The sequence below is a fragment of the Falco naumanni genome, chromosome 6 (assembly GCF_017639655.2).
Source record: "Falco naumanni isolate bFalNau1 chromosome 6, bFalNau1.pat, whole genome shotgun sequence".
NCBI classification, from domain to species: domain Eukaryota; kingdom Metazoa; phylum Chordata; class Aves; order Falconiformes; family Falconidae; genus Falco; species Falco naumanni.
Genome location: NC_054059.1, coordinates 66799993 through 66825613, shown reverse-complemented (window position 1 = coordinate 66825613; position 25621 = coordinate 66799993). Strand labels below are relative to the sequence as shown.

Here is a 25621-nt window from a genome sequence, read left to right as displayed (position 1 = left end):
CATGCGCCAATTAAGCCAGCCATCCCAATCCACTTGAATAGTTAGCATAAACTTGATTTCAAAATACTTCATCTATTTTACTGGTACATCGAAGAATTAAAGGCCCATTGTTGCAGCCTTTCTCACTCTGTCTCTTTTTGGAGAGCACCTCTGTTTTCAGTGGGTTTTGGGTTTTTTTTTGTTTTGTTTTGTTTTTTTTTTTAAAGATGCATAGCCATGTGGTTTATCTTCATGCTTTCTTCTAGGGCATTCAGAAACAAACTAAATGAGGGATCAATGTGCTTTGATACTCCCTGCACATTCCAAGAGTTATTCAAATGGGAGCTTTGATAAACTCATCCTGCTCTTCAGATTTGCTCAGCCCACTGGAAAAGTAAAGGAACACAATCAGAAGCCTGCTGTGCTGCATTCCCTCCAGAGCCTTGGGAGGCCTCTCCAGGGGCCTCTCCCACTGAAAACTGCAGACCCTCCTCAGCATGCCTAAGTAGCTAGGTGTTTTAAAACACATTTCTCACTGTCTAGGGAGTAAAGAGAATTGCTCTGGATATTGTTAGGCCTTTAAGAGTTATTAGAAAGGAGCATACCTGAAAAAAAAAAAAACATCGAAGACCACTTTGGAATGTCGTGAACTGTAAATGCTTTTGAATACTTATCCAGTTATTTTTTGCCTTTCAACAACATATTGCACAAATTCCTACCTCTTCCAGCCTCTGTCCTTCATCAAGCATGGAAAAACTTGTATTATTATTAGGATATTCTTATTATACTAGTGTAGTCTGCAGGACTCAAACCTCAAGCAGTTAATTCACATACTTGATAACCAGAAGCTGAAAGACACCTTTGGCCATTATAAGGAAAATAACTCATTGCCACAGTAAGAAATAAAGGGAAACTGAGTAAGAACTGTTTGTATAAAATTAAAACATAGTAATACTTTGAAAGGGAAGAGGCTGTAATAAGTATGGAAAACTTAGTACAGTTACTAGAGATGTTAATCAAGTCTCACTCACTGGTTTCAGAGTAGCATCCAGACTCCCTGTGTCACCAGACCTTACAAAGAAATAAAACTAATTACACTTCAGCATTTCTAGACCTTAAGGTTTTTAATCACATATACTGTCTTGCTTAACAGTTCATTCACTTTATGCAGGCAAGTTACAAGTTTTTGTAGAAGTGTCTGGAAGTGCATCTAGAATGCGTTGCCTGTCCACTGTTTTATTTACAGGTTTTTCCCAAATGAAAATCAGTAGCTAATAAATCAAAGCATAATTACACAAACACAAAAATACAATCATTAACATTTTACTGAGTACAAATGATAAGCATAAGGAAATGTCCATGTACACTCACTGACATGAATTTGTGTTAGTTTGTGATTAATAGATGATACTCTGAATTGGTGGTAATGTAACCAAAAGACAGATGTATATTTAAAAAAAATTGAGAGCCACCCATGTTTGACATGATATACAGAGATAAATATCTATACAGTGATATGATCATGTATACTCACATGCGATCATATCAACATTATTTTTATTTCTCCCGACAAGATATTATCATCAAGGTAGTTGAACCTCCTCAACAAAGCTTGCTTTGATCAAGTACCAGATACTATTATCTAAACTGTAGGATGATACAGAAACAATCTGTGCAAGTGTAGCAATTTTGATTCAGAAAAATTTTAAAAAAGTAGTATTTACAAAGATTTCAAATTCAGTAATTAAGACTCCGGTCTTCATATTCCAAACACCTGATCATTTAATTTCTTATTTTTGGTCGTTTGCTCTCCTCTCCCCATTCCTTCTCCTCATTAAAAGTATTAACCCATGTTTAAAGTTAACTATCACAATTAAAACTCTTCAAAAAAAACCCAAAGAGTAAGTTATTCACATTGTGCCAAAAAAAAAAAAAAAAAAAGAAAAGCAGCACTAGAGCATTACTCAAAAGATTCCAAGATTCCATAAATCCTTCATAATTAAGGAAAGTTCCAGAATCAAGAAGAACTTATATGACTTGTAGAACTTGGGAGGAGAAATAGGGAAAGAGGAAACTTCTATCTCTTGACTTTTTTTTTGTTTTGTCTGAACTAAATTTACAAAAACCTCCTGGTACTTTTCCCAATGTTGCCACACCTCCTTTCTCTGGCACATATGGTTTAATATACAAACAATTTAAATAAAAAGTCAAATTCAAGTTCCCACCATAAATAATTCAACTCTTAAGAAAACTGGTGGGGTTTAGCTATTTCAAAACTAGCCCTGCCTGGCTAGCTATTTGGTTAGGACTCAGAAGTTAAATAAGAGGATTCTTACAAAAATTTAGTATTCTAGCCTTGTAACAATTTAAGTGAAATCTAGAAGAAACCCTTTCCACTGACATTTTGTTTCTTCTGCATGCATCCTACTACCCATAGGTTAGAACCACATAGCCTGTGCGAGAAACAGAACCATTTGAGCTTTTCTGTGTTTTCTAGTAGTTCTATGAGCCTGTTGACTTTAATGAATTTAAATGGAAAATAAAGTCTCTTCAAGTCCTTATTCCAAGATAAACCCTCTAGCCTTTTTTCTTTGTGGTGTCACTATCCATCCATATTATAAGATACAGCATTTCTTCTCAGCTTTAAATCAGGGGTTGTCAATACTGTCTCTTTTTGCTTCCATCTTGTTTTTCGAATTCCAACTCATTTGGTGAAAGAGGTCATCATTTTATCTCCTTGAAGTCGGTCTTCTCACACTGGTCAGCTTTGGAAAGACAGAATACTGAGTGCTTCTCTAGGTCAGACTGGTACTAAACTGAGTATGGAGTAGAACCAAGCTGGTTTGATGCGGAGTTTGGACTGATTTGTTTTCATGCTGGGTTGGAGATCTAGCCATCTCAGATGGTTCAGGAAACTGGGTGGGGAGTGGTAGCCATTTCCATGCCAGAGTCTCTTAACAGCAAAAATACAGAAGAGAAACTGAGAGAATGAAAAGAAGACTTGTGGTTGAGTGAAGGGAATTTCCATGTCCCTGAGGGGTGGTATTGTTCACTGAATTTGTGACAGCTGACAGAGAAGTGGAACTTGAATTGTTTGAAGGTGTTGGATTTGTTCCATTGGGATCACAGTAGATCTAGAATGCAAGGGGGAGGGGAAAAAAGAGTAACAAAAAAGGGGGTTTGTCTTTTTTCATTTTTAGTTCAGAAGACAAGTTAGTAGTAATGAACAATGCGTAGCACCAGTCAGTCACAATATTCAGATATGATACATGCAATTGCTCTCATGGCATAGTTAAGGACAAAGACATATTGAATTGCACACACAGGATTCATTAAAGAAATAAATTAACATTTTTCTAAATGTTTTTATGTTGTTGCATAGTTATCACTTTATCAAAACCCTGCACTAAAACTAAAGTTAGAATAGAGGTAGCTTTGGAAAAAGCTCACACCAAAAAAGACGTGTATATGTAAAACTATGCAAAGGAATACCTTACAATCAGAAAAAGAAAACCCAAAACTAAGACAACTGCACAAATTCGTTGGCTTTGCATACTAAGCCGCAAACAGAAATATGAGTAAACAATGGTGATTAATCTATTGATACTGTTTCTGGGGCTGGTTTGGGGATCCCTTTCAAGCAATGGTGAGGCTTATGTGAGCAGACTTAGTATTTCAGCCTCTCTCATACTCTTGCTGTGGTAGTACTGAACTGCAGAACTTAGAACAATGGAACTGCACTGATTAAATCATAACCTATCAGCATGCTAGAACATACAAAGAAGAAATGCAGTAGAGAAACCATATAGTATTAGCAAATTAAACAAATGCTGAGAGAAAGCAATACAAAAATACTCCCCCCCAACTCTGCATTATAGGGATAAAGCACAAAATTGTGCACACTATGTAACTTCAGTATCAAGCTATTTCCTACACATGCACAGGAAAACTTTCAGAGCTAAGCTAACATGGTCTTCAAGTAAAAAAAAAAAAAACAAACACGCATGCAATTCATCAGGATTAAAAAAACAAGGGCAAGAATCACATAACTGCTTCTCAAAAATGACCATAATATAACAAGCTTGGCTTCAGCTCTGTGGCAACAAGTTATATTGTACCAGAGCATTTTGGTAAGCTCTATTAAGAGAGAGCAGTTAGTTCAATAAATAATACTCTCCATAAAAGGTGTCTTTATCTTACACTTTTAGTGTTGCTGGGAAAATTAATTTTCTTTAGCTGAAAAAATTATAGCCTCTCAATCCTGAAGCCATGAAGTCAATGTTATATTTATTAGAAAATTGCATGAGTGTGTTCTTTAATTACTTTCTACAGAAAAAACTTATCATAAAATATCAGGTTGGTGTAAAGCTTCTGGTAGGTAGGGTTCTTGGCAACCAGCAACATGCTGGAAGCAATCTAGGACTGCAGGATAAAAATTGCAGTGTGGAAGTTTCTGTTGAAATCAGTCCGAAAGTGATCAATAATGAATTGCAGAGTTAATAACCTACAGCTGGATACAAGGCAAGTCCCAGCCTGCCCCAGAATTTTTCTAGTCTTCACACAGAGTCTCCATTGCTGTTTCACATTTGGTTATACATTCTTAAAGTTTTCTTAGCCTTAAACAGAAAGCCTAGTTCCTGGATTTTTTTTTTTTCTCTTTTTTCATGTGTGGAAAAGGAAAGGCTTAGAGCCAAGTTCTACAACATCACGGTAGATAGGACCCCGGACAGATCTTAACATGCATGTGACAAATACTGGTAACTCAGAGGGTCTGATCCTGTTCTCATCACTGATAAGGGCAGGACTCCACTGAGGGGAGTGGAGAAGGGATAACTCTCTTCTTCACAAACAAGGCAGGGAGGGGAATATTTAAAACGGTCTCCAGCAATCCTCTTGCTGTTTATTTTTACGATATTGTGTTATTGACCCTTTTCAAAAGGCAGCGTTTAGGAACAACGCATCCATCCGAGAGCCTCACTTGGCTTAGCTGCGTTCGTTACCCTGGCACCACGGGTACGGCTCGGCCAGCACAGCACCGAGACCGATGTCCTTTTGCTTCAAGCCCCCAGATCTCCCGCTGCCGCCACGGGCCGCGCCCACGGCCCCGCCGCTTCGGGGGTCCCGGACCGGGGTCCCGGTGCCCTCCCGCAGCCGGCTCGGGGTCGCCCCTCTTCCCAGCGGGGGAGCGCTCCGCCGCTGCTCGCACCGCGGCTCTCCCCGAGGGAAAGGAAGGCCAACTCCGACTTTTTTTTTTTTTTCTTTTAATTTGACCAGAGTAACCCACGGCACCGGCACTGCCGTCCCGGGGAGCTGGGCCCACACCCGCCCGGTCCCCCGGAGGGCGGCGGGCCGAGCCCACCCGCAGGCGGCGCGGCCCCTCCCCAGCCGGGGCTGCCCGGGCTCGCTTCTCTCACACCCCCACCGCCCCGGGGCGGAGGCGCCGCCCGCCACCCACGGCTGCCCGGCGAGGCGCCGCGGCCGGCTGCGAGGCGGAGGCAGCACCCCTCGGGGCCACCCGCCCCACGACCCCGCAGGAGAAGCCCGTCCCTCCCGAGGCGACCGCCGCGGGCGCGGGGCTGCTGCGGGAGGTCTCGGCGGAGCTGCTCTCCCGCCTCTCGCTCTCGGGCCGGCAGCGGGGAGGCGCCGAGCCGCTCCGGGGCTCACCTGCGTGGGTAGGAGGAGGGCCAGGAGCAGGAGCCCCAAGCCGAGCCGTGCCGCCAGCGCCGTCCCCATGCCCGTCTGCTACTGCCCCGCTGCTACCGCTGCTCCTGCCGCTGTGGCTGCGGGCGAAAGGGATGCGCCGCTCGGCCGCGCCCGGCCTTTTTATGGCAGCGCGGGCTGCCGTGACGCCCCGCCGCGCCTTCCCCCTCCCCCTCCCCCTCCCCACACCTCTGCTCCCGCCCTCCGCCCGCCGCCCCCGCGGCCCCGAGGGCTCCGCTTCCCCTCCCCAGCGCCGGGCCGGGCCGGGCCGCGGGGGCAGCTCCTGCGGGGCCGCGCTGCCGGCGCCGCGCTCGGGTCCCGCTGGCTGCTCGGCGGCGTGCCCGGGCGCTTTGTCTCCCCTCGGTTAGGGCTTACGGGCGGTGGTGCCTTTGTCTGGTGCCGGCGGCGTGTGCGGGCATCGAGGGGCTGGCACGGCGCTGCAGAGGTTGCGTTGCAGTGACTCCGGAGAAATGTGTTTGTAAAAGTATAAGACTTTTTTATCCGCGCCGCCCCCGCCCCCCCCCCCCCCCCCAAAAAAAAAAAAAAAAAAAAATCATGAGTGAGTGAAGGAAAGGTAAAGGCTCTAAGTATTTCCGAACGAAGGGAACAGCAGATAAAAGGCCGAGGAGTTGAGATCCCGCCTTGCTCGGAGCTGCTTTACCACTAGCGCTAGGACTTCAGGCTGCAGGTTGCCATTTCAAGCAGTCTCTGGATCTAAATATTTGATCATTACCATTATTTCTTAAAGAGTGACAAACCTGTGGAACAGAAGGTTCTTCCAGCTGCAGCCTCTTTGTAGGTAAGGTTCCATCTCTGGCACAGTAAATACAGTAGTTACGTGGCATCTCCACCCTCAACAGACCAGGACAGTCGGCTGTGCCAGCACCTCACCGAGTTGGTCAGGCATCTCAGTGCACAAAGTAACAAAAATGGTCTGTGTCCACTTTATAAACTACAAAAAGAGACACTGATGTGCTGATTTCATTGTGACAGTTATTTCCATTGAAAAGAAGAGGAAGATGTTCTGTTAGCTCAAACTAATAAATGGATTTCAAAACCGGGTACATTCATGTTTACCTCAGAGCAAAGTGTGAGGAGGTGTCCGAGCTCAGTGCTGCACAACTTGTTGGCCATCTCCAGGGGCAGGACAGCTCTTCCGAGGGCACTGCTAGAACTCGGTCCCAAAGCACAAGAAACATGGAGAGACACGCTGCAGACCCAGATGCTGGGACTTGTGTTAGGCGAAGATGTATCATTCTAAATCCATTCCCACATTATTTGCTTCAGAATGCCTGACAAAGCTGTAGTTACTTTGTTTTTGCAGTAATAAAGGTATTTGGTAAACTGTACCACCCAAGACACCAATCCTTATTCTATACCAAGGTGGAGGACCTTCTGAGAGCTACACCAGGTCCAAAGCACTGATGAAGTAACATTTCCCTGTTTTTTTAATAAATCCTTGATCACAGTCAAATTCCAGTTCCTAACTATTAGAGGCATAGTCTATCTATAGAGTAACTATGGCAATAGTCATCGATCTGAGGATCTTATGTCTTTGAATATTCACTGGTTGTCTGCTGAAAGCTGGTTGCCAGAAGACGGGTTTATCATTGTTATAGAGATGTAAGAAGAGAAAAAAGGAAACTGTGATGGACTTAAAACAAGAGAGGTGTGACAAAGCTGAAAACATTCCTGTCACTACTTTTCCTTGCAAAGAATTCCCTTTAGTTGTCACAGTTAAATGAAATCACAAATGGGAGGGAAGGTCACCTTTTCACTCAGTAGGCATGGCTAACGCTACAGAAAAGTGAAATTCCCTGTGAAAGAAGTCATGTGAATCATAGCAATAAAATGAGGGCTCACACTATTCTGATGCCAGACCCCCTGGAGGAGATGCAAAAGGAAGGGAATCCAGTTAGGGCTCTACAATAGCCAAAGCAAAGAATATTCTAGTGTAAAGCTGACAGAGATGGTTTCCATTATAATCTTTCCCACCTTGTTTGGGAGAAAACGAAGTGATACAGCTGTTGCATGATCCCATGGGGATCAAAGCTAGCTGTTTCAGGTTAAAGCAGCAGCTGAGACATGTTAATGGCAAAGCTGGGACAGATGAAAATGAGGGAACAACTATCAGATGGCTTTTCCCGTTCTCTCTACCCAGTGCATCTTAGCTGAGGTCTGGAACTGCACCTGTAAAAAATAAGGATGATGCACGGTTCTTGTAAGGTGACATGAACCAACACAGCATTATACAACTGCTAATTATTATTATGTAGTGTTAGCATTTTAACAAGTTTCAGCGAAAATGGGGATATCTTGCTAAAAATATTATTAACTCTGTTCTTTTCTATTTAAAAATAAATAAAAATGCAGAGGTTTTAAAACATTTGGCAGAAATTATAAATGGCTGAAACTATAAAACTATGTTAAATGTATGTTCTGAGGCCAAAAAACATGCCTTTCTGAAATATTCCTGACATACTAAAGCAAATAAGGAAACGTACTAGCAGCACAAGAGAAGCACTAAAAATATTTTATGCCCAAGGTTTTCTTTGAAACTTTTGTCATTGGAAATTATAATTATAATGCCTATGTTCCATTAGATTCCTATGACTAACTCTCCCCATTCAGGAAAGCTGCAATAGTCTTGATTCCTCCTGAACACATAAATCACCTGTGCTCCCAATTCCAGAATCTTTACTTTTTGCAGCTGACATCTATAATGAAGTCTGCAAAAGATGTATCTGAGCAAGAGACCAGAACCCAATATACGGATTTTTCTATGAGGCAAGAAGCACTGTAATTGAGTTGAGAACTGTACAAAGTGAAGCACTGCTATCTGGTGGCCAAAAGGCACTTCTGATTTTTTTCTGTCAGAAAATACAATATACTCTCTCAACCAAACATACCTTGATAGTGTGCTCTAAGAGCTTTCATGTTACTGAGATACAGTGTTAAATATTATTGTTAAATCCCCATTGTTCTGCTTTTTTTTTTTTTTTCTAGGTCAGAATAGTACTCAGCACCTCTCCCAGTTAAATGCATAATATCTGATGAGAAAGCTTAACAAAGAGAGAAAACTACTTTGATCTTTTGAGTTAAATGTAAGTTCATCCATATATTCCACCAGTGACTTTTAAGTTGATTGAACTTTACAATAAGCATAACTTTCAGTCTAGTGTTCAGAAGCAAAACTTGTGCTGTTTTGTATAATGCATTATCAAATAAGATCAGCTAAAATGACTGGTAGAAAAAGAAAGTTAGCCATCTATAAAAGGAAGGAGAGAAATAGTCTCTAAGACACCTAAGTAATGTATTTAAATTTGGACAACTTTAGCAAAATAAGTGTTGTCACTTTTTTTTTTTTTTTTTTGAGTGAAATTCATGGGAGCTAATTTTGACTTAACCATTAATTTACTCCTGCATTTTAGCTGCCAATCTTTATCAATCTAAACTTAAATATTTTAGGAGCATCAGCTGCCAATGAAAATCACTGGATCCTGTATTCCCAACCTAATCTTCACTCCCTCTGGCTGTGCATAGACTAGAACTTACTAGACCCTGTGGCTCATTGCAGGGCCTTCATCCATCTCAAGCTCATGCTAGAGTGCACTGCAGCTCTCAGTACTCACCTGGGTCCTATTATGAATTATTTTAGTTAATACCCATCTGTGAACATGTTATGCATTCGTATATTAGAACCTGACCTTTTTTCAAAGGACAACTTTGAAGAGAGAAATCCAACTTTGCAGTGTCTATCGACTAGCCCATATATGGTGATCTACGCTGACACCATCTGTTGATAAGTTCCTTTGATGTCCATGTTGCTTATGGGTTTTGCCTTGAGAAACTCACAGGTGACTATTTCCTAATATATAGGAACACTATTTTTTCATAAGCTAGGCTGGCCCTTCTCTTGCTACTTGTTTAGCAGAAAGGACGTATTGTGCAGCAGCATCAAAGCTCCAGCCATATAATCAAAAATTGCCGGCTTTTTTTGGAGCATCCTTCCTTACAGTTGCACATTCACTATCAGTGCAGAACAAGACTGAAATACTGATGGGAGCTGACTGGTTGGAACAGATTTTAGGCAACAGGACAAAGCTGTTTGGCGTGTGTCTTGGGTAAGAACTCGATATATATATATTGAGGGTTACATTCTCTTTTCCAGTGGAGGGTTTATATTAAATTTAAGTTAGTAGAGCTTCTAATGGAAGGAATGGTTGGTGGTACTGTAAATCTCCACTTGGTAATAAATGTTGATTGGGTTCCACTATACGTGTCTTCAGACATGGGCCTTGTTGCTATAATCCAGACCCTCATTACACCAGGATTCCAGCAGTGCCACTGTTTCCCTTCTATGTCAATCTGAGGCAAAAAGCATCAGGCTGCTTAATTAGAGGTATATAGTTATGGAAGTCAACAAAGCCACAATTTCTAGCCTGGAAGTTTGAGCAGAAGTGAAACTGTGATTCCAGAACTACTGTCAAGAAGAAATGTTTAAGAGCTGCTGCCCTCATACCCATGGTTCTTTTGACTTTTGGGTGGACTTCAAGGGATGGTGTCAGCTTACACAGATAGGTGTGGCTTCAGATCTGCTGGAAAGCACACCTTTTCTCCCTTAGTCAAACAAACTCTTGGGTGACATCAACAGAAACAAATTAAATGGTAGCAGAGCCTGTTCTTTGGCCTTGAGGCCAACTGACGTGTCTAGCTGCATCCATACTATTAAACTCTCCTAGCTTCCAGAAAATGGAGGCTGATTCTAAGCTGCCTATCGGTAGTAGTTGTCCCTGGCCTGGGCCAACCCCTGAATCATGCTCAGGAATTGTTTGAGATCATGCTATTTGGTATGGGACAAAACCAAGACAGAGCTTTCCTTCAGCTCATGAGGCATAATGTCAGATAACAGGTCTATAGACATGAAGAGGTAAAAATTATCAAAGCTCATTTTCTCCATCTTCTGATTTGAGGCAGGTTTAAATATAATTCTCAGACAAAATCCATGAAGGGTGGTTCACAGCCCATAGGCTTCCTGTTTCTTTGCCAAACTATCTTTGCAGAATATTTATCTTAATACAGAGTCTTCTTTGCTGCAAATTTAAAGTAATGATTCATTACATCGGCATAGTAAAGCACACAGATAGTAATGATGGCCAGATTTGTAACAAAGTGTTTACCAGCTGAAAATGTATGAGGCACTTTGCTTTGAGAGCAGAAAGGAAGGGTTGTGTGACAGCAGCCATCAACATCTAAGTGAGTCTCCCTGGAAACCCTTAACAGAAAAAGGGAAACCAGCGCTTCTATGATGTAATTAATCTAATTTCTACATAGACATCTGAAACAGAATAATCACATCCTGAAGATGCCTATGTCTTTTCACTGACTATCAAAAGAGTGTAGATGTTTAGCTCAGACATTTGCCACTATATTTTCCTTATTTTGAGGAACAGGTTGAGTTCCTTCATAGGATATGTACGCATTTTTGTCGCTTCCCTTTGTACTTCGTTAGATCATGTTGCCCAAAGTAGCACACTCTACTCTGCTGCAGCAGCAGCAGCTTCATAATGTTTGTGGTCTGATGCAATTTTGAGATTATCTTGCTCCATTTCTTGAACAATAGTGCAACATTAGCACTTTTACCAGCTCCTTGAATTTTCTTTCTTTGATAATACTTATTACTAATTGCAATTAGAGCAGCCAAGTTCTTCTCACCATTAGCTTGAGCCCTAGCTCTGTAACTCCAATTTCTCCCACTGGATATGATATTCTTCATTACCTCGCTTACCAGTGGATGCAAAGTTAGTTATCCTGATATTATACTACTGCTTCATTCTGCGTCTTTCCAAACAAATGAAAAAATGTTCACTGAAAATCTCTGGATCCTTACTAGTCATTTTAACCATCATCATTAGTTTATGACGGTTGGGATTTCTTCTATCTTTGACACATTTCAATACTTATGTTTTTAGCCCTGCCTACCAAACATTTGTCTTTTTTCTGGAAACAGTAGCAGTCTTTATCTTCTCTTGAGAAGTGTTGAAAATCTGTATTTCACAATTTGAATCTAGTATTCTTCCATTTCCCTTTTTTGTTTGTTGCTTGCTTATTTTTTATCTTTACTTTAGTGCCTTCTCTTTGACACTAGACAGGGCAGATTTTTACCCACAGTTATCAAAAAGATAGTCTATATAAAAAAGGGACTGCCTTATGGAGCACTCACTTTCAGAATTCATTCCTAGTCATGACTGCCGCATGGCATCCTGAGAAGCTTATTCTTTTGTAACTTTTCTAGCTAATTTCTAGTTTGGGTATGGGACAGGCAGAGATAACAAGGTAATGCGAATGACTCATGGAGAACTCTGATAAACAGGACCAGAAAAGTTGAAACTGTTTATTTTAAAAGATGAAATAAGAAAAAATGTGATTCAAAGGTGTATAAATAGACAAGTTCTAGAAGGTAGATCAGCTCTTCTTCCATTTCATAATAGAAAAAAGGCCTAGCCTAGGATTTGAGAAGATGAACTGCTCAAAGGAAACATATCATGTATCACCAGGAGTGTTAAAACTTCATGTATCTTTTAGATGGTGAACTGTTTCTCACAGGGTATCATTAGGCAAGGTGCAGAGATAGAGTCGTCACCCAGTGATGAGAACATCCAGAGTTTAAATTGCAAGTGTTGCAAGGACACACTTCCTTGGGAGACAGACCATCCCAGATCTTGCTACTATGTGGTTTACACATTCTATCCCTCCCTATTGCACCTTTATTTATATTATTTCTTTCTTTACATCAAAGTTTTATATCAAAATTTTATATCAAAATACAGATACATTTTTCTTTCTTAATGCTGTAACATTTATAAATGCTAATCAAGGCAACTTTGTCCTTTAGCCACAATGGAAGCTGAAGTACTTTAAACAGCTTTTTTTCTCCTTTAAAAAGCAAACCTCACACAAAACATAATCTAAAAAAAGAAAACTTTAATTGTACACAGATGGAGGAACAATCTAAATTTCCTCATTGGAAATCAATTATGTTAGATTTGCATGCATATATCTTGAATTAGTTACTATCAATTAGAGAAGATAACATTTTATTCTAATAGTAAAGCCATTAATCTGAGGAGAATACAGAGGAAACACAGAAGTAAACAAATAATTCAAACTAATTAACATTTGCTCGTGGAATGTGTAGTTTTATGGCTAATAAGTAAGGTTTGAATAACAAATGTTTAATTGATTGCTTTTGCTTTTTATTGCATTTGTCACCCACTGTTACCAGTAGCTTGATAAATCTTAGAACAGCAGCCAAAACCAGCAGGACCTTAGCATGTTCACTACAGAATGAATGAAAGCCTGGAAGCCTGTCTTAGGGAAGAGCACATTAATTTTTCCTACCAAAAATTGTTGTGTTTTAGACAATTGGCAAAAAAGAAAGGGAGGGAAAACCAAACAAAAAAATCTCATTGCAAACCTCTCACCAAACTGGGGATTTGAAGGATTAGCAGTGAAACTGTGGAGAATTTATTTTAATATTTAATTTTTATTTTATTTTATAAATTTATATTATTTTATAAATAATTTAATTTAATTTATACCAGGCTGACTGAAGGAAGTTACTCACTGTTTTCCTCCCATTTGCTTAACTACTGTTGTAACACTGATTTTCTCTGGCAAGGCAGCCATGTATTTCTGGTTTAGGTGGGTCACCATGCTCTGACTTATTAGGGTGGCCTCTATCAGCTTCTCCAGCACTAGTCAGAGCAGTCTGCACTGCCCATCTCCATTTTCTTTCTCATTATGGCTCAACGTAGCTTCTACTGTAAAAGAGAATAGGCAGACAAAAGCCAAATTAGTCAGGTAGTGAAAAGGATGAGGGGAAAAAAGTTATACTTTAGCAAGGGCCTATATCTTCATCTATTAAAGAAATACAAAACAATACCTGAAACTCATCCACCTTACTTTACTCATCTAATTATCCATTGTGAGTTTTCAAGGAATAAGTAGGTGGCAAGCAAAGGTACTTTGTGAGACCTTGCTCACTTCTGGAAAGGGATTCCATGTGCAGGATGCCAGTGTGACTACAAGAAAAAGTGGACAGAAGTTCATAATGTGGTTGTTATTGCAAGAGATGAACTGGCAACACAGACAGTTGGTAAGTAGAGATGAAGCCAAGTTTCAGTGTACATGGGGGCTGGACACATTAAAAGTATCTTAAAGAGCATAAAACCCATGGTTTATAGTAAAAATGGCAGAGTAGATGCTATAGGTAAATGTGTGAGAAAGAAAAACCAGTTTAGAGCAGCATGCCAACTGAAAAGGCAGTACTGGAAGGGCTAGAAAAGGAGCTTCTGCTGCATGAAAGCTTAATTTCCAGAGTCAGGCTTTAGAGAAAGAAATGGTAGGATTATTTGGTCACAGACTGGATGCAAGTAACAAGCTAGAGGAATTGCCTCCAGACTATGGAATAAGAAAAGAGAACTTCTCAGCACTTACAATAGGTGTGACACTGGAAGAGATTAATTAGCAGTCAGGGAGCTTTAGCTCATTATTCAAATTAATATGGACAAACTTAAAGGTGATGCTCACAAGAGGACACTGTGTTTTCCCAGGCTGCATGAATATGAATTGAACACTGTCTAGTCACCTTCTCAGTACACCTTGAAACAAGCAGTGTCATTTAAAAGCTGTGTGGTTCCAACAAGGTAATGCTGATGTTAAATCTGCAGTGACAAGTAATCTGGTGAGATGTGCATTGCAGAATGTTAGAGCTACTCACCAGGCTAGAATGGCCACATGGTGCTCTTGACTCTATTTTGAGATGCAACAAGCGTCAGAAGATCTGCTGCTGTCACTTGACCAACTTGCAGGAAAATAAAGGTAACAAAAAACCCTAGGCAGTGGGGAGGGAATTCCCAATTACAGATTCCAACATACAAGTCACAAGATATTAAGAAGTTTTCCTCTGAGCTATCCAAACTAAAAGACTAATCTCCTTGTGAATGGATCATAGTGAGTATATTGAAATAACAGAAAATGAAAACCATAAGCAGGAGGGGAATTACCCTTCCTAGACAGAAGATGACTCCACTTGGGGGGGGGGGGGGGGGGGAGGGGAACAATTTATAAAAATAATTCTATTACAATAACCATGGGAAGAAGAATACATCTTGGTCAGACTAATTTCTCACCCAGACTTCAAAAGAATACATAGACCACCACTCTTCTGCCAGAGATGAATGATCAGTGGTTTCAACCAAAGCTGAAACTTTTGACTGTATGTTGCTGAGGTGTCATATGATTTACAAAAATAAAAAGCTTCAAATTGCCTGAAAGCAGCTTAAAGAACAGCCTTGTCACATATGTGTCTAACTACCCTGTGTTGGAGCAAAGCCTCTGGAGAGCGCAGCCTGGCAGCTTTGCGAGGGAGCTATTCGCTGCCATCTAATGGTAAACTGGAAGAAGAGAAAAATTAGACATTGGTTTTCACCCTTCGGAACGTTTCGGTTGTAATTACAATTTGATTTAGTTAAAACAGGAGTAATGAACATTAACTTCATTGTTGCCTTTTTGGCCATTACAAATGCACTTAATGTCCCAGGTTGGAAGTTGTCAAGACCTCACAACTGGAGCACAAATCTTAAAGACAATCACAGCCCTTCTTACTATGTGGCATGGAGGGAATCTGATGACAGGGAGACTGGAGTGACACTGAAGCTCCTCTACAGTATAGGGCTGAATGAATCCTGTCAAAAACCTTGGTAAGCATCTTCTTTTGTGACTGAGATATAATAGAAACATGATGTACCTTCTAACTACTGCAACTAGAACAATGGCCCACGTAGCTGGACTAGAAAATGAAGCAAGCATGACAGAAGTGGTGTCTCTGTTTGCGATTGTGCAATGATGAGATAAATCAGATGCACGATGCCTGTTGATGACATCCAAGTTACATTTCCTCTCTGATGGAGAGGGACCTGTCTGAGCACTGCATTATTAACCTTCTGCAAACTGCAAGGCCTGCAGGAAAGGATACCCAATGGTGAATTGATCACTTTCTGGTTTTGTAAGGTGTTGCTATATTATCATATTTGAAGAACATAAAAGACAGAGTGACTTTAGGCATGTTCTTTACCTTGCCTTTCAATATGAAGATGCAATAAGGATATATAATGCCAGACTAACCTAGAAAAGCACTAACACATACTTTTGTTTACTAAGAGTAAGTTATCTTCCCTTTTAGCAAAGTTAGAGTGTGGCTTTAATCCTGCATGAGACCTAAGAGCTCTGAAAAGAATAGGGTGTTTGGAAAGCTGGGGGTGGGGTGGATGGGAGGTGTTGGGTTTTGGGTGTGGCTTTTTCCACCACAGAGGAGGTAGCATTTCTGCTCAAGGAATTCTCACCGTTCGGACCTTCATTTCTGTTCTGACTCACTATGTGCCACTATGAATGCAAGAACGTTACTCTTACCAGCTGTATTTTTGCCTCAAAAAAGATGTATGTTTATTTGTTAGACACAAGGTGGGGTGGGGGGAAGTGCTAAAAAGCTAACAGCTGTATTCCCAAGAGAAATTTATCAGAATCCTACAGAACTGGACACTGGAACATTCAACATACACAAAGACATAAAGATGTTCACAGCTTCCTTCCCAGTGAGGTTTCTAAAGAGAGAAAACAGCTTTGCTAAGGAATTGCTCCATTACAAAATATCCCTGACATAAAACCCTCTCATTCAAATGTTTTATGACAAAGTTCATACAGGGTTAAAATTAAGCAATCACTTATAATGCCTGTACTAATTGCACAACTGCTGTGCACCGGTAGCTCCACAGTTGCACCACTTGCCGTATTTGCTGGTGATTTTCCAAGGGAAGATCAGTCTGCTGAGCGAGGTGACGGGCATTTTAAAGCAGAACTTTAAAGCTGAGAAGCAATTTCATTTGTCAAAATTAACCTGAACAGTGTACAGCCATTTACATCAGGACAAAATGCTGCCAACCTGCTGGGGCTGCATTTTGTACGGATGCAGAGTTCCCCAAAGGCTGAGCCACCAGAGCATTCAGAAGCACCAAGAGAGGTGTGCTCGTGCGTGGCAGAGAGAAAGCTGGGAGAAGGCAGATGGAAGGATGGGCCTTTCCTAGTTTCTGAGCTCCGAAGGAAAGGGATTACGAATTACCACCAGTAACAGAGGTGCAGAGTGAAAGAAGGAGATATAACGGGAAGGAAAGTAGCAAAGATAAGGACAGGGGAAACCCAGGCCACAATGGGATTTGGATTAGATTGTTATGGTGGCCAAGCCTTTCAAATTAATCTGTGGTCAGAGAAAACTTCAGCATCTGCTGGAGTCATGTCCCCAGTGAGAGAATTCCACTGTCTTCTGGTTTGGGCATCTGTGCAGAGCCTGAGGGGCTGAAAACACGGGTTGGCCCTCGGCACTGAGGGCCGGGAGGCCTGAAGCAAAGTACTTTAGCAGGTATTGCAAAGGGAGTGATGAGAGGCATGTAAAAATCAAGACGATATGAAAAGTATTAACATAACCACTCCCGAGTGTTTGGAGTGTGAGAGCCGGGGAGCAGGCCGGGCGGTGAGGGGGGGCAGGGCCCTGCCCGCCGCGGGGGATGCTGCCCAGGCACCCCCGCAGGCAAGCCCGCGGTCTGCCGGGCCCTGCCGAAAGCAGCGTACGCTGGAAGAGCCAACACCGGAAAAAACAACGATGGGGAATCGGCTCGGCCGCATCCCGGTGGGGCGGGAGAGCGGCGGTGGCGGGATAAGGGGCTCCGGGGGCTCCTCCCGGGGACCTCCCGCCGCGGGGCTGAGGAGCGGGCGGCAGCGCTGCCGCCTCAGCCCGGCACCCTCCCAGCTCTCTCCGGCCGCCGCGCTCAAACCGGCGGGCAGGGGGCGGCGAGAAGGGGAGAGCCACCCACCTCGCCCGCAGCCGGTCCGCCGGGAGCCGGCCCCGGTAGAGGGCGCCGAGCCCAGGCTGAGGCGGCTCCGCTGTGGCCTGCGAGCGGCGGCGCGGGGACGGCAGCGGCAGGCCCGGGTCCCAGGCGCCTGGAGGAGCCAGGTAATCGCGCCTCGGCCGCGGCGCCCCGGGCCCCGCCGGGCCTCCCCGCGCGGGGGCGGGCGCCGGCCGGCCTCTGCTGGGGCAGCGGGCAGAGAAGCCGGGGCTCCCCGGGCGCACCGGCCCGCGGCGGGCCCGGCACCGGAGGGCCCTACCGGCGGGCCAGGGCCCGTCCCTGGGGCTGGGGCGGGGTGGCCTGCGGGCCCCCACCGCACGCCGCGGAGGCTGGCGTCGGCTGGGCCGCCTGCTTTTGAACGGGCTTCCAGCCTCCCGCCGCGCCCGGCCTCGCTTCCCCCGGGCGGCCCGGCCTACCCGCGCCCGGGCTCCGTGAGGGGAAGCGGCCGCCGGGGGCGCTGCTGGCCCCGGGCAGGGGCTGCCGTGGCGCCCAACGCGGAGCAAAGATCGAGCGCCAAAATAAGTAATAACAGTTGTTTACACTTTCAAATAACTCCTCTAGGAATTTGTCCCCCAACTGAGGAGAGGGGTAAGTCTTCAGCGAGGACTGCACCAGCCTAAATTTTAAACCATGTGTTATATATTTTAAGTTCACATATTTAAATACAGAAAGCCGAGGGAGGTGTGGTTGGTTTTATTTGGACTGTAACTGACTCGTTGATCAGGGCTTTTTGCGGGCCACAAAAAGTGCCTCATTCAGATTTCGGCCGAGTTCACTTGGATGTGGGGAAAACAAACCCTAGTCTTGTGAAGAAACGCTTGTTTCCACACTTCCAAGGCCATAATAAAAAAAAGCCAGTGCCCCACCTAGCTAGGAAGGGCTGTAAATTAATTTCTAAGAGAGCTGAAAGACATCTGGGGGTTTTGGGGGGTGTGTTCACCTACTTTTCCCAGGCTAGAGATTGCTCCAGAAGGCAGTAGTACTGGGAAGCTAGCACATGAGAGGGTTGTTGCTGGTGTCCGTCCTGTTGGGGTACGTGGAGCAGCGTTCCTTCTCCTGAACACTACCACAATGCTGATTCCCATTCAGAGAAGTGGGAGAACGTTGTGCAGCATTCTGCCATGTGGGAGTGTTGTGGTCTGAGCAGAAGCTGAAGTCAAGCAGCTTTTGACTCTTCTGGGCTTACTTGCTTGCAGTATTGAGCAAGCTGCTTTTATTGAGAGTGATAATAAATGTAGGTCTCCCTGTGGTTTTTATAACATAGTTAACTTCATTTCTGTTTATTTTGTGAATTGTATTTCAGATGTAGGGAGGAAAATGCCACAAATGTGTTGGACAGTTAATATTAAACACCAGAAAAGGAATTACGAAGGGAGTATTCCACTGGGGGTTTTAGTGTTTGTTTTTCATGTGGTGTTTTAGCTCTTTGTAATGGTGGATAGTGTAGGAGAAGGGCAGATCCTAAAGTCAATATAGCCTTGTGCTTTTAGATGATGCACTGCTCTGTGGGGAACAAGATAATCATCTTTTTGTGGTAACTATTATGCCATACCTGGAGAAATCCTTCCAGTAGTCAGAGCAGTTGCTAATTTTTACATATGAATGTTTGTTTTATTTTAGGGTATGCTATGACTGGCTTCAGACTCCCCGTCACTACTTTTAGAAAACTAAATGTCTGGTTTGGACTGTGGGATAAATTCCCCTCTAATAAACTGTATCCCTCTTGGAGGAGAAGTGTATTCTGTAGCTGTCAAGCAAGCACAGTAAACTACAGAAGATGTTTCAGTTTTTCCCCAGTAAAACTCTGTGCACTAAAACTTTCCCCAGAGTATATCTCTGTACTTTCTCTGCGGAACAAAAGTAACAAAAGCTCTAAAAGGAGCAGACAAACCGTACAAGAAGAAGAGGAAGAAGAGGATGAAGATGAAGGGGAAAGCAATTGGGAAGATGAATTTGAAAATGACCCAAATGTAGTAAAAGATTACAAGGATCTTGAAAAAGTAGTGCAGTCTCTTCGATACGATGTGATCATGAAAGCTGGTCTAGACATTGCAAGAAAGTAAGTAAGGAAGAAACAACCTGCTGATGAGAAAGATGTCATGCATCTAAAATTTGAGGTTTGATACCCTTTTGTTGCTGGAATAACTCAGTATGTGAGTTTTCTTTGGGTGTAGCTGTCTTGACTGTCTAAAAATATGTTTTGGTTGTATGGGTGTTCTCGTTTGTTTTACCCTACCTCCCTTGAAAGAGCCTATTTTCTGCTTTTCACTGTCTGCGATATTTCTAAGATTGCTGTGGAGGCATTTTCTGTCAGCCACTATTCATTTAAAATGAAGAAAATGCAAAATACTGTACTAAGTAATACAAAAATATCTAATCTGAGATTGAGGGAGTAAAGTATATGCTACATAATGGCTGTAGAAATAGGAGACGGTAAGTATAAACCTAACATACCAGGTGAACCAGGTTAATGTGCAGTCTATAAATATATCACAATGTTTGATCTAATGCAACCTGCAGAAGCCTTATATTGCAGTGTGGTTAGAACAGAGTATTAGTATAGCAATCACTTAAAAATTATTAAACTGGGCGGTGCAGGAAAGGGGACATTATTTGTTGGATATTCAGGGGACAGGCCTTTAGAAATGACTTTTTATTGGTTGCACCTGTGGCACAGAGCAGCTATACTCTATTCCTTTAATATCTATGAAAGACTCTTTCTTTAATTCCAGTTCAAGTCTCTCCTGACCTTAAATAAAGGTATCCTTTCTGCGCAAATTAGAGTTGTGGAAATGTGCCTTGCACATGAATGGTGTTCTTGTGTATCTGCAAAGAAACAATTGCATTTGGTCTGCTGCACATTGTAAATGCAATAAAACCTTGTTTTTCTTCAGTAAAGTAGAAGATGCATTCTACCATAATGAACTCAGGCTGAATGGAGAAAAACTATGGAAGAAAAGTAGAACTGTAAGACTTTTTAAAATTTAAATCTTTTTATAAAGTGTAAGAAAATAACTAAGGCATGACCTCTTCTCCCTAAATCGCTCTGCAAAGGTGAATGAATAGCGTTGCTAACACCACTTCCAGCTTTGTGTGTGTGTGTGACTGTGATTCCCTGGGTAAGACATTATTATCCCCTAGGGCAGACAGGAGACTTGTGTTCTTAGAGTAAAATCTAAGGCTGAAAGTCAGGAGGAAGGCAGACGGCAGCAAGGGGAGAAGTTTCCAAGCTGCTGAAGGAAATGAATGATATATATGCAAGGTTGATGGAGTAGGAATTATTACATCTGAGATATTGATGGAACAGGCACATGATTAAAGAAAAAGAGAAAGTTTGATGATGGAAAGGGATTGAAATTGGGGTAGCTCAGGACATGTTACTGTACCTGTAATAGAGCACACAGGAACGCAGTTAGGAGAAGAGCCAGAAGGGTTGCAACCCATACTCTTTTACAGCAGAGCTCACCAGAATGGTGACATATTTGTATGCACCCCTTCTGTGAGGGTGATCCTAGGTGGTGTCATCAAAGGACAATAGGAAAAAAAGGTTTAGTACCCAATCCCTTAAAGTTAAGGCTAGTTTTTGATAGGCATACTGCTTTTGTGACACTTGAATGGAGCACAAGCAGTTGAAGAGCGCTCTGTTTTTTAAAACACTTTAAACTGTTTTAAAGGCGGGAGGGAGAACTTTGCATTTTGCTGTTTTGTGTCAGCGTTGATAAAAAAAAGATTGGCAGGAAACACCCTTCAGGAAAAAAAAATACCACATTACACCTTTTTCACTGAGTTAGGTGTTGGTTGTAGAACAGGAAGGGTAAAGCTCTTGGCGGAGGAAGTTGTGAGATTTAATTGCCTGTTGCCAGGGCTTGCCTAGATGTTCATAGCTGGAGGATCTATAGTCAGTCGGTCTAGTATTGCTTGCCTTCCTCTGCTGCTGTGAGATAAGGATATTAAACGGAACGAAAGGAACAAAATTAAAATTGGACATAGACTGTGGGGATTTGTTTTCCCCAGGGAATGTTAATAATCACTCATCTTCTCTTTCTGTTTCCAGGTGAAAGTTGGTGACACCCTGGATCTCATAGTAGGTGAAGATAAAGAAACAGGAACTGCTGTAGTTATGCGGGTAGTCTTTAAAAAAGTATCTAACAAAACCGAAAGTGAAAAATACAAAGTAATTTTGAGGCGCTGGAAAAACTTAAAGGTGCCCAAACAGGATGTACTTAAGTAACAGTGGGTTGCATGTGGCACTGTAAGATTTTTGCAGAAAACCATTATTTGTTGTTAAATATGAATTTTGGTTAAACAAAATTACAGTACCCTTTTTTAAGGGCTTGTGTCAGAATATTAGCTCCCTCTGCTGTGTACATCAATATTCATACAATAAGCCTGTCATTTTTTGCTGTTAGTTTTCTTTCATGGTACTGTGGGATAAAAGAACCAACCCTTACGTTTCCAGGCAGTTCCCTTACAGATGTTAGAAATAATGAACCAATAAAGACTAATTTGATCAGTGTTTAATTGCTGTCTAATTTTGTTCATTGGAAAGGTTCCATTAAAGCTGACAGTACCACAAGCAGAACTGCTTTCTTAGTTTTCTCTCTAGATTCGTGAAATAGTTAGGGATAAAAACCCCAGTTATGTAAAATTGCTTCCTCTTTCATTATTGGTTTGGTCTTGGATAAGAATACCAACTCTGTGCTTCTGTACGCTCCTGCTATACCAAGAATACAGAAGGATACTGATTGCAGCTGTGTATTTCTAAGCAGGAATCTTCACGGTGCCACAGAATGAATGATGGCAGTGATTGCTCTCAGGGAGAAGGCAGATCAGGGAGGATATGCATGTAGTGCTGCTGATTTTTAGTATTTAAGTACCCGTGCAGAGGAAAAATGAAATGTTGCTTATCACATATTCATTTCAGTGTGGCATTTAAGAGAATATTTAATACTTGGGTGGTGTAAAGATCCAAGCAAAGGTCAGACCATACTGTGGTGAAAAGCTCATGTCTGTCTTACTACAGGAAAATACTGTCAACTTAGGACAGGCATCTTTGGAGTAACTGTTCACACTTAAAAACATTACAACAGGGGTCCTCAAAGTTTTTAACCAGGGGGCCGGCATGCGGATGCAGTGGCAGGCCGTCATCTGCGGCTGCTTGGTTCCCCAACCCCCGGTGGGGGGGGCTGTAAATACCGGGGACCGGACTGAGGACCCTGGGGGGCTGTAGTTTGAGGACCCCTGCATTACAACCTACCCGTCTCCCAACACAAGCAACTTGTGTGAACTGTGGCACAGGCAGAGATTTTATTCTGTTTCTGTGTGTTTAGACAGCCACAAGCAGGTGTGTGCGTGTAGGACAACTGGCCAGTAGGAGCAGCTAGCTACTGCTCGTCCAGTCCATGGTCTGCTCCCTACCTGCTCTGGAGAGCCCAGAGGGAAGAAGATAGCTCAGAGTAGGCAGCAGGAGCATATTCCAGGACACTTTTTCTTTGGTGTTCCTGAAATCTAAATGCACTGGCAAGGAACTGTTGCTCACAAAGCAGACCTAGTGCTCTGGTTAAGCATCAGACTATGAGGTAAGCATAAAAGCTCTGGGAAAGCGATGACTGGTTTTCACTGCATAAATTGTCTCTGAGGTGAGAGGAAGCGATACTGCTCACCTGGTCAGGAGAGCATGGGAACTGCTGGGCTCAATTGCCAACAGTTACTTGATGACTGTTTAAGCAGGCTGTACCTGCTGCTGTCTGTAGCCTTAAAAGTGGTGGCTACTGTGTGTGGGATTTAAAATAATTTCTAGCTTTCTTTAGGCATAACTAAAATCTGTGCTGTTTTGGGCTTTTTTTTTATGATTGTGTAGATGCTTAAAGATGCAGATATATGTGTAGTTAATATTTTAAAGGCATAGTGACCTTTTAAAAACATTGGTTCTTGAGAAGACATGATCCTGGAAAGCTTTCCTAAGGGATTTTGGTGATCCTTATACTGCAGACATTAAGGAATTCAGCATAGCAAGCACCCAGAGGAACATGGCAGGCTGTACTTTCATTGCGGGCATTGCTGTCTCCACTGTCTTTGTTGGAGCTTGCACCAAGTGCTATGGAAATAAAAGAGATGAGCTGCATCCTCTGCTCCCCCATCCCACCTACCATTGCTATTATAAGTGGCTCCCATAATCTCCAGGGTCACCGAGAGAAACAAGTAGAAAGATGTAAAACAGGGGTCCTCAAACTATGGCCCGCGGGCTGGATACAGTCTCCCAGGGTCCTCAATCTGGCCCCCCTCACCGGGGCTTGGGGGGGAACCAAGCAGCCGCAGATGACTGCCTGCCACTGCATCCATGCACCAGCCCCCTGGTTAAAAAGTTTGAGGACCCCTGATGTAGAGGAATGAACCTGGGTTAATTAACATTGATAATACACAGCTGTGAGCTGGCTTCAGGGGTGGTAGGCTGGCTGATGGGATAAGGTGCAGCTGTGGCTGGTTCTGTGAAGTAGTTAAATAGCTCTAAGGGGTATGGAAGAGGAGCACTGGAAGAAGAGAGATCTGGAAGAAGCAGAGGAAGAAGCGAGAGTGTCCTGGATGGAGATGAGAATGATGCCGCAGAGGCAAGAAGCAGAGGGACCAGCCTGAAGAGTATGAAGAAACAGCATGAACAGTAGACAAACTGTTGAAACCTTGTGAGGGATTGGTGGCTGTGCTGGGGCAAGGTGTGGGAGCTACTTACTGAAGTTAACCTGGTATGGGATGGTAAAAGCCTTGTTGCAGCCAGCTAGTTTTGAGAGTGCTGTGACAGAAAGATGTGTTATGAGCAATATGTCAGTGAGCTCCAGTTGCTGGTCAGCGACCAGTTGTTACCTAAGTGCTTGTCAGAATGTGGTCACACTGCCTGCCACCTCCAGCAGCAGTAGCTTACAAACCAGCACTTATAGAGCCAGAATAGGACCCCATCCATAAGCCCCAGGAATGCTTTAGGGCTTGGGGATAGCCAAGGTACAGACATGAAGGAATTAAGTTTCTGAAAGAGTCTGTTCTGTGCAAGATAAAAACAGTAACAACAAAAAAAGCCAACGTCTGCCTGGCATCCATGATGGGCAAGAAAGCTGCATCCCTGAAAGCCAATGACATAAGACAGAGCACTGGAAGGGTAACTTCTTGAGCTGCACAGAATATGAATACAACATTAGGCCAGAGCCATAGATTTTAACTTCTGCAAAAGTCTATTGGGAAGTAAAGTAGACAAGAGCTTGCAATCAAGACTAGCCCTTTCCTAACGGTGACAGAGACTTTTTACCAGAGTCTGTAGTGACAGAACAAGGGGCATTGGTTTTAAACCAGAAGAGGTTAGATTTAGATTGGCTATAAAGAAGCAATTTTTTATTATGAAGGTGGTAAGACACTGGAACAGGCTGCCCAGAGAAGCTGTGGATGTCCCATCCCTCAAATGTTCAAGGCCAGGCTGGATGGGGTTTGGAGCAACCTGGTCTAGTGAATGATGTCCCTGCTGATGGCAGGGGGTGTGGACTAGGTGATCTTTAAAGGTCCCTTCCAACCCAAACCATTGTGTTATTCCATGACTGCTACCAAAACCAGGTCTTCACTGACAGATGAAGGTAGAAGCGGGCTTTGATTGGTTTAAGTGTTGATCCACTAGCGGTATCCGCACAGTAAAGGAAACCAAAGGCAGGCTTTCTAACGAAGTGATGGCTGGGAGCACCCTCTGTGGATTCAAGATTGAAATAGTTGGAGAGAGAACTGTACCCATTGGCTTCAGGAAAAAAAAGCTTCAGCCACAGGCAGGGTGATCTCAGAGGGAAACTATGACAGCAGGAAGGTGAGTAGCTGTTCCACTTAGCTACATTGATCAGTGCTGGATAAGCTTCTCTATATTGATCAGACCTTTTTATTGGGGCCAGATGCTGCTGAGCAGGTTGCGCTTGTTTCTGCAGCCTTCAAACATTTGGACTGTGAGCTAAAGAAAG

The 25621-nt window shown here is 43.0% G+C and overlaps 2 protein-coding genes across 2 annotated transcripts; one reads left to right on the top strand and one right to left on the bottom strand.

Moving 5' to 3' along the window:
* Positions 1-1084: 1084 nt before the first annotated feature.
* On the bottom strand, positions 1085-5819 carry CD24 (CD24 molecule). Its single transcript, XM_040598670.1, has 2 exons — positions 5644-5819; positions 1085-3113 (listed from the first exon to the last, which is right to left on the bottom strand). Exons 1-2 carry the CDS (start codon positions 5710-5712, stop codon positions 2934-2936), a joined length of 249 nt encoding a protein of 82 aa, XP_040454604.1. The 5' UTR covers positions 5713-5819; the 3' UTR covers positions 1085-2933.
* An 11798-nt stretch (positions 5820-17617) lies between these two features.
* MTRES1 (mitochondrial transcription rescue factor 1) lies at positions 17618-22160 on the top strand. The gene is made up of 4 exons (XM_040598669.1): positions 17618-17746; positions 19260-19698; positions 20534-20606; positions 21694-22160. Exons 2-4 carry the CDS (start codon positions 19268-19270, stop codon positions 21868-21870), a joined length of 681 nt encoding a protein of 226 aa, XP_040454603.1. The 5' UTR covers positions 17618-17746; positions 19260-19267; the 3' UTR covers positions 21871-22160.
* Positions 22161-25621: the final 3461 nt, after the last annotated feature.